Below are 12,773 nucleotides of genomic sequence, written 5' to 3'. Positions count from 1 at the left end.
CCCTACTCTCCCCAAATCAAGTATTCAGTGTGATGTGAAATCTTGCCTGATTCAGTACCCATGAGAATTTGGTTTGATCACAGAATCACAGAATCGGACAGGGCACTAAGGGTCATCTAGTCCAACCCCCTGCAGTGCAGGAATGATAACGTATAACAGGAATGGTATCACATCCCATTTACTATTTCTTTTTATCAGATTCAGGAGCTCGGGCTGCAACAAACACTCTTCTGAAGAAAGCTTGCTTTAGCTTCCAGAACATAAATAAGGTGGCTGTTGTAAAGATTCTTAAATCTTAATTAACTCACAAAACCATTGAATTCATAATTGCAGGGGTTCTTAATTGTTCCAGAAATGAACAGGTATCCTCTTGGTACAGAAATCGCTTTCACCACTACACTGGTCCACCCACTAAAAGTTCCTTCTCTGTTGTATAACCATAGTGTTATACAAGATGCAACTCTTAATTTCAGGGTCCTGGGTTTGAATTTCAGGGTCGTTGGGCGAAAAGATCCCTGCACTAAAGAGGGTTGGCCAGATAATCCAGTCTTAGGGTTCTACATGCTGCTTCATGCGGATCATTGCTCACTTTGGGGTGCAATCCTGATGCTCCTTCTTCAGATTCAGCCCTGCTGATAACTCTTAACTAACACAGTCGTCCCAGGGGAATCGTAACGCAAAAGTTGATCTTAACACAAAAGTTCAAAGTAAAAGTACCGTATTTTTCGCTCCATAGGACGCACCGGACCATAGGAGGGGGAGAACATGGGAAATTTTTTTTTCTTGTTCTCCCCCTCTAAAACAAGGTGTGTTCAAGGTACATTCACCAGAGCTTGTGGGGCTGGCAGTGGGGCTGGCGCTGCTTTCCCCCACCGCCAGCCTCAAAGATCCCTGAAGCCTTTGGAGCGCAGTGCCCCGCTGCCCTACAGAGGTTTGCGCTCAGCCGTCCCCAAGCTAGAGCAGCGAGATGGAGCCCTCCGTCTCGCTGTTCTGGCTTGGGAACAGCCTTGCTAGCTTCTGCAGGACAGCGGGGTGAAGGCACCGTCCCCAAGCTAGAGCAGCGAGACAGAGCGCTCCGCAGTGCTCCGTCTTCCTGTTCTGGCTTTGGGCTTAGCGGCGCAGCCTGCATTCGCTCTATAGGACGCACACACATTTCCCCTTTATTTTTGGAGGGGGAAATGTGCGTCCTATAGAACGAAAAATACGGTAAATCAGTGTATTATGCAGGATGCTGGTGAGCATCCTATGAGCACTGGGACAGAAGAAAAGCAGAATCATGTCATGCTTAGATGTTCTTCCAAAGCGGGGGGAAATAAATGAAAGAAGAAAGAGACGTTTGGTGTTGATTTGATTTAGCTATTCACACTTCCCTTGTGCAATGTTACCTGTTGAGGTGAAACCAGTTGCAACTGCTGTGAGCGAGAAACTGCCACGTGCCTGTTGCATGTTCCTTCGAGCTTGTGTTTGCCAGAAATAAATGGTTGCTTGGTGCCAAAAGACACATGCAAGGAAGGAATGCAACGCATGCACTGCGATCTGTGCCAGCATACTCTCTTTCCACTCCTTTCTCCTAAGAAAGCCCTTCTTCACACAGCGCGTAGGTAACCTGCAGAACTAACTCCTGCAGGAGGGCAGTGGTGGTCTTCAACTTGCATGGCTTCAGTGGCATAGCATGAGTTGCCAGTGCCCGGGGCTGCACAGAGTGGATGGGAAATGGGCAGAGTATGCATGCACATTCAGCTACCTAATTACATCCACGTCACCCAGGAGATGGTGATGATGATGATGATTTATACCCCATCCATTCTCTTCTTAAGTTCCTATGGATAGTCTGATTCACTATGTTCCTGTGTTCCCATGAACAAAACTCTCTGCAAGTCACAAAGCTGGGCAAAGGGATCCTTTCTTCAATTTCTCCTGAATCCACGCCCTGTCAGTTTCACGGAATGGCCTGAAATAACCTCATGAGATCTCTCCTTTCGTCCTGGTCTGAAAGGAGGCCTGGTCTGAAAGGAGGCATCTCTTCATTGGGGCTGCGACTTTTATTTTATTCATTTACTTTAGGAAACCTAAATGCTGCTCAATTGTAAAAACGCTAGACAAACCCAGCAGTCTCAAAAACTTCTTAAAAGGTAAAAGTAAAGGGACCCCTGACCATTAGGTCCAGTCGGGGCCGACTCTGGAGTTGCAGTGCTCATCTCGCTTTACGGGCCGAGGGAGCCGGCGTACAGCTTCGGGTCATGTGGCCAGCATGACTAAGCTGCTTCTGGCAAACCAGAGCAGTGCACGGAAATGCCGTTTACCTTCCCACCAGAGTGGTACCTATTTATCTACTTGCACTTTGACATGCTTTCGAACTGCTAGGTTGGCAGGAGCAGGGACTGAGCAACGGGAGCTCACCCCGTCACGAGGATTCAAACCACCGACCTGATCGGCAAGCCCTAGGCTCTATGGTTTAACCCACTTGCCACCTGCGTCCGCAAAAGCTGACCAAAAGATAAAATAAAAATTACAGCCGGTGCGCAAAAGTTCAAATATTAAAGCAGATTGAAATCTGAAGCATCCGATTCTTTTCTTTCCAGAGGGGAGTCGACATTTGCAAAATTTCAAAATACCCTGAGTGGTTGCTTTATTCACCCACCATGATCACACCACTGATTTCGACTTCTATTCCTGGGATAATGTGGTTGACTGAAGAGCAATGTCTGGCTTGAGATGCCTGCCCTGCCCTGTGGAAGTTGCAGGAGTGGTTTTTCCAGTAGCTGCACCTCAGAGGTGTGCAAGGTCTCTGCAGCATCACGATACACCTGCTGACCTTTCCAACGTGGTGCAGTTATGCAAAGCCCTGTGGTTTTGGGTCATCTCAGGAGTCATAAGAAGAACCGCGCAGGATCAGGCCAAAGATCCAGCTGCCCAGCCTCTGCTGCCCAACAGCAGCAAGCAGGGAATCAAGGCAAGAGGGTTCTCTGCCTGTTTGCCCCCTCCGGCGAACGACATTCAGAGATACACTGTTCCTAAACATGGAGGTTCCATAGAGGCTCCGAGTCACAGCTACGATGAAATGTTTTATTTTTTAATTTTTAGGTAGGTAGCTGTGTTGGTCTGACGCAGTTGAAATAAAAATTAAAATAAAATAAAATTGTCCAGTTACAGATAGGTAGCCGTGTTGGTCTGCCATAGTCAAAATAAAAAAATTCCTTCCAGTAGCACCTTAAAGACCAACTAAGTTAGTTCTTGGTATGAGCTTTCGTGTGCATGCACACTTCTTCAGATACTTCTTCAGGTATCTGAAGAAGTGTGCATGTACACGAAAGCTCATACCAAGAACTAACTTAGTTGGTCTTTAAGGTGCTACTGGAAGGAAATTTTTTATTTTTAAAATTGTCCAGTAGCACCTTATTGACCAACTAAGTTTGTTCTCCCAAGACGCCTGCTTTTTGGGAGAAAAGCAATGACAAACCTAGACAGCATCTTAAAAAGTAGAGACATCACTTTGCCAGCAAAGGTCCGTATAGTTAAAGCTATGGATTTCCCAGTAGTGATGTATGGAAGTGAGAGCTGGACCATAAAGAAGGCTGAACGCCGAAGAATGGATGCTTTTGAATTCTGGTGCTGGAGGAGACTCTGGAGAGTCCCATGGACTGCAAGAAGATCAGACCTCTCCATTCTGAAGGAAATCAGCCCTGAGTGCTCACTGGAAGGACAGATCCTGAAGCTGAGGCTCCAAGACTTTGGCCCCTTCTCCTTGTGCCACCTCATGAGAAGAAAAGACTCCCTGGAAAAGACCCTGATGCTGGGAAAGATGGAGGGCACAAGGAGAAGGGGACGACAGAGGACGAGATGGTTGGACAGTGTTCTCGAAGCTACCAGCATGAGTTTGACCAAACTGCGGGAGGCAGTGGAAGACAGGAGTGTCTGGCGTGCTCTGGTCCAGGGGGTCATGAAGAGGCGGACACGACTAAATAACTAAACAACAAAAAGTTTGTTCTGGTATAAGCTTTCGTATAAGCTTTTTTAAGTTGGTCTATAAGGTGCTACTGGACATTTTATTTTATTTTATTCTTTATCTTCGTTGAGTTTTAATAATGACAGGCAGGTACAGCAAAAACAACAACAACAACCAGAAAAATGAAATAAAATTTTGCTTTTTTAATCACACTTGCCAGTGAATAAGGATAGCATATTTACTGAGTCAATCATTAAACATACCAAAGCATGTGTGTTTTATAATTACATGGCCTAAATCAAATCAATTACATTTTTTTTTTGCACATTTCAAAAACGAGATTTGAAAGCAGCCTTGAACTATACTGGATCAAGACACTTGTTTGGCCTGTGGGAGCTGACACTTCTATATTTAATTAAAAACACATTTATTCAAAAGCTTTGTCCTCTGCCATAATACCACAAAACGACCTCTGCAATCCTCAGCCCTTCATCACGGGAAGGTGACAGTCCCGAGTCACTGTGTTTGTAACATATTAAGGATGCTTTAGCCGTGACTCCTGCACTGCAGAGGGCTGGGCTAGATGACACATGGGACCCCTTCCAACTCTACAATTCTATGGAATTAGATCAAATGCTGTGGAAGCCATCTCAAACACTTTGACGCCTAATAATAATAATAATAATAATAATAATAATAATAATAATAATTTTTTATTTATACCCTGCCCTTCCCAGTTCAGAAAACTGGGCTCAGGGCAGCTAACAACAAATTTAAAACACTTAATTGATGCAACAAAAACAGCATAAAATACAGTATAAAATGTGAATAACAATAAATTCAGGATTCAATAATCAATTTAGGGGGGGAAATCCATCCAATAAACATTAGATGATCACCAGCGCTAGCTGGCTAAGTTAGTCCTATTTGGGCCAGTGAGGAGACCAGGGGAGAATTAGCTGTGGGATCCCAGAGCGGGTAATCTTCATAAAAAGGGGAGGGGGAGGGAAGGAAGGGGAATAAAAAATCAGGCTGAATTCATATTGAAAGCCAGGTGGAATAGCTCTGTCTTACAGGCCCGACGGAAGGAGGTTAAATCCTGCAGGGCCCTGGTCTCATGGGACAGAGCATTCCACCAGGTCGGAGCCATCACTGAGAAGGCCCTGGCCCTGGGGGAGGATAATCTCACTTCCTTAGGGCCCGGGACCTATTCATGGACCTCTGCGGGGCATACCAGGAGAGGCGGTCCTGTAAATACGAGGGGCCTAAGCCCTTACCGAGGAAGAGTGGGACATAAATACTACTACTATTACTATATTATTATTATTTATATCCCACCCATCTGGCTGGGTTTCCCCAACAACTCTGGGAGGCTTCCAACAGAATTAAAAGCACAATAAAACATCAGGCATTAAAAACTTCCCTAAACAGGGCGGCCTTCAGATGTCTTCTAAAAGTTGGATAGTTGTTTATTTCTTTGACATCTGACGGGAGGGCGTTCCACAGGGTGGGCAGCACCACTGAGAAGGCCCTCTGCCTGGTTCCCTGTAGCTTTGCTTCTCACAATGAGGGAACCGCCAGAAGGCCCTCAGCGCTGGACCTCAGTGTCCGGGCAGAACGATGGGGGTGGCGACGCTCCTTCAGGTACAATTCCAAAGAATGATAGAAGCTTCCTTTTTCTATAGCAGTGCTCACGAAGCATGTGTAGACCTAGAATAAAATAAGATCTTTGCATTGCGTCTAAATGTCTATTGAGGAATAATAATAATAATCCCTTGCTACAAGAAGCCAAGTTACAAGGAACCAGGCAGAGGGCCTTCTTGGTAGTGGCACCCACCCTGTGGAACGCCCTCCCACCAGATGTCAAAGAGAAAAATAACTACCAAGCTTTTAGAAGATATCTGAAGGCAGCCCTGTTTAGGGAAGCTTTTAATGTTTAATAGGTTATTGTATTTTAGTGTTTTGTTGGAAGCCGCCCATTATTATTATTATTATTATTATTATTATTATTATTATTATTATTATTTTATTTATACCCCGCCCATCTGGCTGGGCTTCCCCAGCCACTCTGGGCGACTTCTCAAAAAACATTAAAATACTGTAATACATCAAACATTAAAAGCTTCGCTAAACAGGGCTGCCTTCAGATGTCTTCTGAAAGTCTGGTAGTTGTTGTTCTCTTTGACATCTGGTGGGAGGGCGTTCCACAGGGCGGGTGCCACCACCGAGAAGGCCCTCTGCCTGGTTCCCTGTAACTTGGCTTCTCTCAGGGAGGTAACCGCCAGAAAGCCCTCGGATCTGGACCTCAGTGTCCAGGCAGAACGATGGGGGTGGAGACGCTCCTTCAGGTCTACTGAGCCAAGGCAACAAATGATTTCTGGAAGCAACACTTGCCCCTGGCGATGGGCTGTTCCCGAAGGCATGGCACTTGTGAGTCACCCTCCCACATTCCATTGTTCACAGACGTTCCCTTCCAGCTGGGAAGGAGTACAGATGCTCAGTCGATCGCCCCGGCACACCTCAAAAGTTTATGATCAGCCCTAGAGGATCCAGTTCAAGGCAAAGGAGATCCCTTGAAGATGAAGATCTGCTTCCTTGTCCCTCTCTGCGTGCTGCTCCTCCTCTGCATAAACAAAGGTAAGCCTCCCCAACTTTGACAGCACAAGCTGCTAGTCCCTCTTTATTCCAAGAACGGTGGAATTGGGCTGTTTTTCAGGAAACGCAAACCAGCCTCAGGCACGGATGGGGACAATCGTTTCCAGCTCACCTGCCTGCGTTCTTGTGGACGGCAGGAATTTGCTAGCATTCCTCGCAAAGATGTTGTAAAACCCAGATCACTACAATAAGTCTCTGGATACTGTATTAAGTGTGTGTGTGTGTGATCTGTCAGGCTATCTGTCAGCGAACCTATATTGCAGGGGATTGGATGACCTATGGTGGCCCCTCCAGCCCTACAATTCAACGACTCTTCTTCAAGTCTCTGCCTCAAATAGGATTTTGTGCAACAAGGACTTGTGGTACAGTCTCCAAGAAAAGGAACAGATGACCCCTTTGTCCTTGAACTGGGAGCCTCATCCCACTAAGCACTGTTATGAGTTTGTGGTGTTAAGCTGGGTGCCAGACCCCCTAATCCCTGGATCCAGTAAGTGATAGAATTTAATCAAGGCTTCTGAAACCCGGAAGTGTTTCGCCGCTCACGCATGCACAGAAGTGGTCCTCTGGTTGAGAAAACTTTGGGATATGGTTGGACCTCTGGAACAGATCCCGTTCGCAACCGGAAGGGTGGGCGGGATATAAATAAATTATTATTATTATTATTATTATTATTATTATTATTAAGTACCACTGCATTATGTCCCACATCTTTCTCCCAATGTATCAATCACAGACTTTGGCTTTAATTCAATAACTCCTTGCATTGTCTTTCCCCAGTTCACCCTCTGATGTGCTTCACATGCGAACCATCGTCCAGCAACTGGTCTTGCCTGAAGGCCGTCAAGTGCTCGGAGAATGACAAGCACTGCGTGACCACAGTCGCCTCTTTCAGGATTGGTAAGTTGAAAGCAGGTTTCCAGTTCAGCAGGAAAATTAACCCATTTTTAAAGCTCTAAATGTTGCAGCGAAAGCAACAACAACAACAACAACAACAACAACAACAACAACAACAACAACATATTATTTATACCCCGCCCATTTGGCTGGGCTTCCCCAGCAACTCTGGGCGGCTTCCAACAGAATATGAAAATACAATAGTCTATTCAACATTAAAAGCTTCCCTAAACAGGGATGCCTTCAGATGTCTTCTAAAAGTCTGGTAGTTGTTTTTCTCTTTGGCATCTGGTGGGAGGGTGTTCCACAGGGCAGGCGCCACCACCAAAAAGCCCCTCTGTCTGGTTCCCTGTCACTTGGCTTCTCGCAGCGAGGGAACCACCAGAAGGCCCTTGGAGCTGGACCTCAGTGTCTGGGCTGAATGATGAGGGTGGAGATGCTCCTTCAGGTACAGTGGTGCCTCGCAAGACGAAAAGAATCCGTTCTGTGATTCTCTTCGTCTTGCGGTTTTTTTGTCTTGCGAAGCAAGCCCATTGACGGATTAGCGGATTAGCGCTATTAGCGGCTTTTAGCGGCTTATCTGCTGATCGGATCAGCTGATAAACGGCTTAGCAGCTTAGAAAAAAAAGGGGGGGGAACCCAGCAGGAACTCGTAAGACATTGTCGTCTTGCGAAGCAAGCCCATAGGAAATTCGTTTTGCGAAGCACCTCCAAAACGGAAAACTTTCGTCTAGCGAGTTTTCCGTCTTGCGAGGCATTCGTCTTGTGGGGCACCACTGTATACTGGGCCGAGGCCATTTAGGGCTTTAAAGTTCAGCACCAGCACTTTGAATTTTGCTCGGAAACGTACTGGGAACCAGTGTAGATCTTTCAAGACCGGTGTTATATGGTGTTGGCAGCCACCCCAATCACCAGTCTAGCTGCCGCATTCTGGATTAATTGCAGTTTCCGGGTCACCTTCAAAGGTAGCCCCACGTAGAGTGCGTTGCAGTAGTCCAAGCGGGAGATAACCAGAACATGCACCACTCTGGCGAGACAGTCTGCGTGCAGGGAGGGTCTCATACTGCGTACCATATGGAGCTGGAAAACAGCTGCCCTGGACACAGAATTGACCTGTGCCTCCATGGACAGCTGTGAGTCCAAAATGACTCCCAGGCTGCACACCTGGTCCTTCAGGGGCACAGTTACCCCATTCAGGACCAGGGAGTCCCCACACCTGCCCGCCCCCTGTCCCCCCAAAACAGTACTTCTGTACTTCTGCCACGCCGCTGGAGCACAATTTCTGTTCTCATCCTGAAGCAAAGTTCTTAACCTGAAGCACTATTTCTGGGTTAGCGGAGTGTGTAACCTGAAGCATATGTAACCTGAAGTGTATGTAACCTGAGGTACCACTGTATAATAAATCTATAGTTGAAACAAAGTAATAGATGTTTTCCTGTGGGCTAAGCGGTAAAACTTTTTAGGCGTTTATGGTGCCGAAGTAGTAAATGAATAACAACGTAGACAGTGATCCCGGATAATCTGACCTCCAGGTATCCCACCTGGGGAAGGCGAAGCCAAGCCGCTTAGGGTCCAGGGGGCTGTGCATGACCATGCAAAGGGCACCCCCCCATTTAATGTGGGGAGAGGTCATTGTTCATGCTTTCAGGTGTTTTACACATTGACTCAAGCGATAAAGCCACATTCTGAGCGGGTTTTCCATCTGCTGATGATGTTGGGATTTGAGTTCCCACCAGCTGCGAGGAAGCAGCACATTGTAGACATCATGTGATGTCTCTGAGCATGTGACAGGAAGTCCCAGCTAGTGTAACGCCGCTGGTGGGAACTGAAATCCCAACATCCTCCCCCATTTGAGGCAACACTAGCTGCGAAAACAAGTGCAGCGTCAAGAGAGAAAAACAAACAGTTGTTATACACATAATAAACCCCTGTTGTCCCAGCTCCATCTTTGGAACTACCTACGACTGGATCCACCAGTTCAAATCTCTGGTTACCTGTCTTCCAAGGAACTAGAGCTTCTGCTCTACCTTGGTTAGGGAGAATTGTGTTGCGCCTTGCAACCTCCAGGGGTGGCTTTGTCTCTGACTTGGACAAACCTTGAACCTGGCTTGAGTTGTTAACTACAGCTATAGAATCATAGAGTTGGAAGAGACCACAAGGGCCATCGAGTCCAACCCCCTGCCAAGCAGGAAACACCATCAGAGCACTCCTGACATATGGTTGTCAAGCCTCTGCTTAAAGACCTCCAAAGTAGGAGACTCCACCACACTCCTTGGCAGCAAATTCCACTGTCAAACAGCTCTTACTGTCAGGAAGTTCTTCCTAATGTTTAGATGGAATCTTCTTTCTTGTAGTTTGGATCCATTGCTCCGTGTCCGCTTCTCTGGAGCAGCAGAAAACAACCTTTCTCCCTCCTCTATGTGACATCCTTTTATATATTTGAACATGGCTATCATATCACCCCTTAACCTCCTCTTCTCCAGGCTTAACATGCCCAGCTCCCTTAGCCGTTCCTCATAAGGCAACGTTTCCAGGCCTTTGACCATTTTGGTTGCCCTCCTCTGGACACGTTCCAGTTTGTCAGTGTCCTTCTTGAACTGTGGTGCCCAGAACTGGACACAGTACTCCAGGTGAGGTCTGACCAGAGCAGAATACAGTGGCACTATTACTTCCCTTGATCTAGATGCTATACTCCTATTGATGCAGCCCAGAATTGCATTGGCTTTTTTAGCTGCCGCATCACACTGTTGGCTCATGTCAAGTTTGTGGTCAACCAAGACTCCTAGATCAAGTTTGTGGTCAACCAAGACTCCTAGATGTAGCTATGCATGCAACAGCTGAGTTCTCAGTGTAACTTGAGAACGTACTTTCACTTCTGAGGCAGAAGTTGGGAGTCGAGCTGTAGCTGCTCAGGAGAGCAGACATGCTTGTATTAGCTCCATGTACAGTCTTAATATAGTAGTGAGTTTTACTACGGACTGTCTCTTTCTTCTGTCATGGAATGCCAGAAGATTGGTGTGCTCCTCTCAGGAGGGAGGGGTCACTTATTGCCGGTCTCTCTGAGGGAGGGAGGATTCCAGCCAGAGAGTGACCACCGGAGAGAAGCCCCGGTGTCTTGGGAAGTTGGCACCCATCCTGGGGGCGTTTTCCCGACAGACACATGCAGATAAGTTGCAAGCTGCCCAGTTTTTCGGGTGTTCTAACCACAAGCTCTAAAGTTTTAAGCAAGTTTGTGGTTGTCTAACTGGAGCAACCATTTGACCTTTTGAAAAGGCAAGCAAGCAACCTTTTCCTTTTGGTCCCTGGAAAAAAGCAACACATTTTTTATTCCTCACATTAACCTGTAAACTGTTTTCTCCTTGCAACCCAGGTGGGGCCAGTAGAATAACGCTTTCCCCTTCTCTTCCCCTTTCCATTTTGAAGGCTTCTTGACTGTCAGAAAGAGAATCACCAAGAGGTGTTCGCCAAGCTGCCCGAATCTGAACATGGATATGGGCATTGGTGCCTTCCAGACGTCCTGTTGCCAAAGTTTCCTCTGCAACCTTTTCGGACACATCACAGCTAAAAACGAGACCCGGTGACGGGCTCTGTGTTCGGATCTGTGTTCAGATGCAACCCACTTCCTGGTGGCCATTTGAGAAGCCATCTTAGCATAGGGCTACCAGATCTCAAGGCCAGATCTGCCATTTTCACTCTGTCCTCCTAGGGGTGCAGTGATAAAACTGCTATCACATCCGAAGCTTTTCTTTTCGGGATTATAGAAACGGATATACAGTGTTGCCTTGGTTTTCAAACTTAATCCGTTCCGTAAGTCCGTTCCAAAACCAAAGCGTTCCAAAACCAAGGCGCACTTTCCCATAGAAAGTAATGCAAAACGGATCAATCCGTTCCAGACTTTTATAAACAACACCAAAACAGCAATCTAACATGAATTTAACTATCTAACGAGATCACTGATCCATAAAATGGGCCCTACTAAAGCAAATAGTCTAATTGGTCAATATCTAAAAGATATCGAGCATCAGAACAACCTGGCCACTATAAGGAAATTCTGCCCTTGGTATGTTCATTTTCCACCTCTCCATTTTGATTCTCTGGCCCCACATCTGCACAAACTTATCCCAAAATACAGACGCGCTTTCACACTTGAACCATAGAATTGTAGGGCTGGAATGCCCCCCCCCAGGGTCATCTAATGCAAACCCGAATCAGTCATTTTTGACTTAACAGTAAAAACTACTCTGAAAATTTATCATCCTGTAAGATCGCGTCTGAGACAGCAGCCTAGTCAGAGCTCCCGCCTTCCGTTAAGCTTTTAAGTAGTTTTTAGCCACTTCCTAATTCTAATTTTATATTTTTAACGTTTTACTGGCTGCCTCATCACCTCTCCTTGTTTTTAGTTTATTGTTTTATTGTTTATATCATCCCCAAAATGAAACCTCCATCTGGTTGTAAAATTAAGATTATACTAGCAAGAACGAGTTTTTCTGTAAAAAAAAAAAAAGATTTAAATCAAGTCTTACTGACTAGTGATTTAAATTGTGATTTAAATAAAACCTGCTCAATGAGGGAGACTGCCAGTGAAAAAATCAAAAGCTTCTGGAACACAGTGTATAACGAGCTTAAAAAAATGTTTAAGTGTAACTTTATGAAAAATACAAAAGCTTTTCTACTAGGGATAACGGACACAGGTATAGCAAGAGAAGATGAGAAGGTATTCCTCTATGCCACAGGAGCAGCAATAATCCTAATTGCTAAAAACTGGAAAAAAGAAATTGTGCCAACAAAAAAGGAATGGCAAGACAAACTGTTGAACTGGCTAGATTAACAGAGGCAATTAGCGATCACATTAGACAAGAGTTTCAAAAAGCATGGGGGAAATGCAGAGAATACTTCACAAAACAGTGCCCTAAAATACATACCTGGACTTGTTTCGATTAATGTCTGCAGGAGACTTTGTGGATATTTAAGTTATAATTAGAAAAATCTTAATAATTATCCATAAAGGAAACAGCTTATAAGAAGTAAATAAGAAGGCCAAGTACAAGATAAAGGAAGTCTTTTAGTTGGTTCTTTGTACTGTTGTATGTTATGCTCATTGTATTTCTGTATTGGGGGTGGTGGGGGGTTTATGTGATGTTGTAAATAAAATGTTCAATAAGAATTAAATAAAAAAACAAAAACAATTCCACCCTGCTTCCAAGTGACCCGTTTTCTGCGCATCCATCCTGATTCGCTTGCAGGTTGGTTGCATAACGTTGCATTGAGCAACCGTCTC

The 12,773-nt window shown here is 45.6% G+C and overlaps 1 protein-coding gene across 1 annotated transcript; it reads left to right on the top strand.

Annotated features, from left to right (window-relative positions):
- The first annotated feature begins 6,422 nt into the window (after nucleotides 1-6,422).
- On the top strand, nucleotides 6,423-11,753 carry LOC309539616 (lymphocyte antigen 6E-like). Its single transcript, XM_082236012.1, has 3 exons — nucleotides 6,423-6,583; nucleotides 7,379-7,498; nucleotides 10,919-11,753. The coding sequence occupies exons 1-3, from the start codon at nucleotides 6,526-6,528 to the stop codon at nucleotides 11,074-11,076; spliced, it is 336 nt and encodes a 111-aa protein (XP_082092138.1). The 5' UTR covers nucleotides 6,423-6,525; the 3' UTR covers nucleotides 11,077-11,753.
- The last annotated feature ends 1,020 nt before the right edge of the window (nucleotides 11,754-12,773 follow it).

The sequence above is a fragment of the Podarcis vaucheri genome (genome assembly GCF_965113315.1).
Source record: "Podarcis vaucheri genome assembly, chromosome: 8".
In the NCBI taxonomy this organism is placed as follows: domain Eukaryota; kingdom Metazoa; phylum Chordata; class Lepidosauria; order Squamata; family Lacertidae; genus Podarcis; species Podarcis vaucheri.
This window is presented reverse-complemented; position numbering and strand designations above follow the sequence as displayed.

Excerpts from the sequence above, each read along its gene's own strand:
- LOC309539616 (XM_082236012.1), top strand. The coding sequence starts at position 6,526 with ATGAAGATCTGCTTCCTTGTCCCTCTCTGCGTGCTGCTCCTCCTCTGC. Across the intron at positions 6,584-7,378 it reads CCTCCTCTGCATAAACAAAG|TTCACCCTCTGATGTGCTTC; the intron begins GTAAGCCTCCCC and ends GTCTTTCCCCAG. Across the intron at positions 7,499-10,918 it reads AGTCGCCTCTTTCAGGATTG|GCTTCTTGACTGTCAGAAAG; the intron begins GTAAGTTGAAAG and ends TCCATTTTGAAG.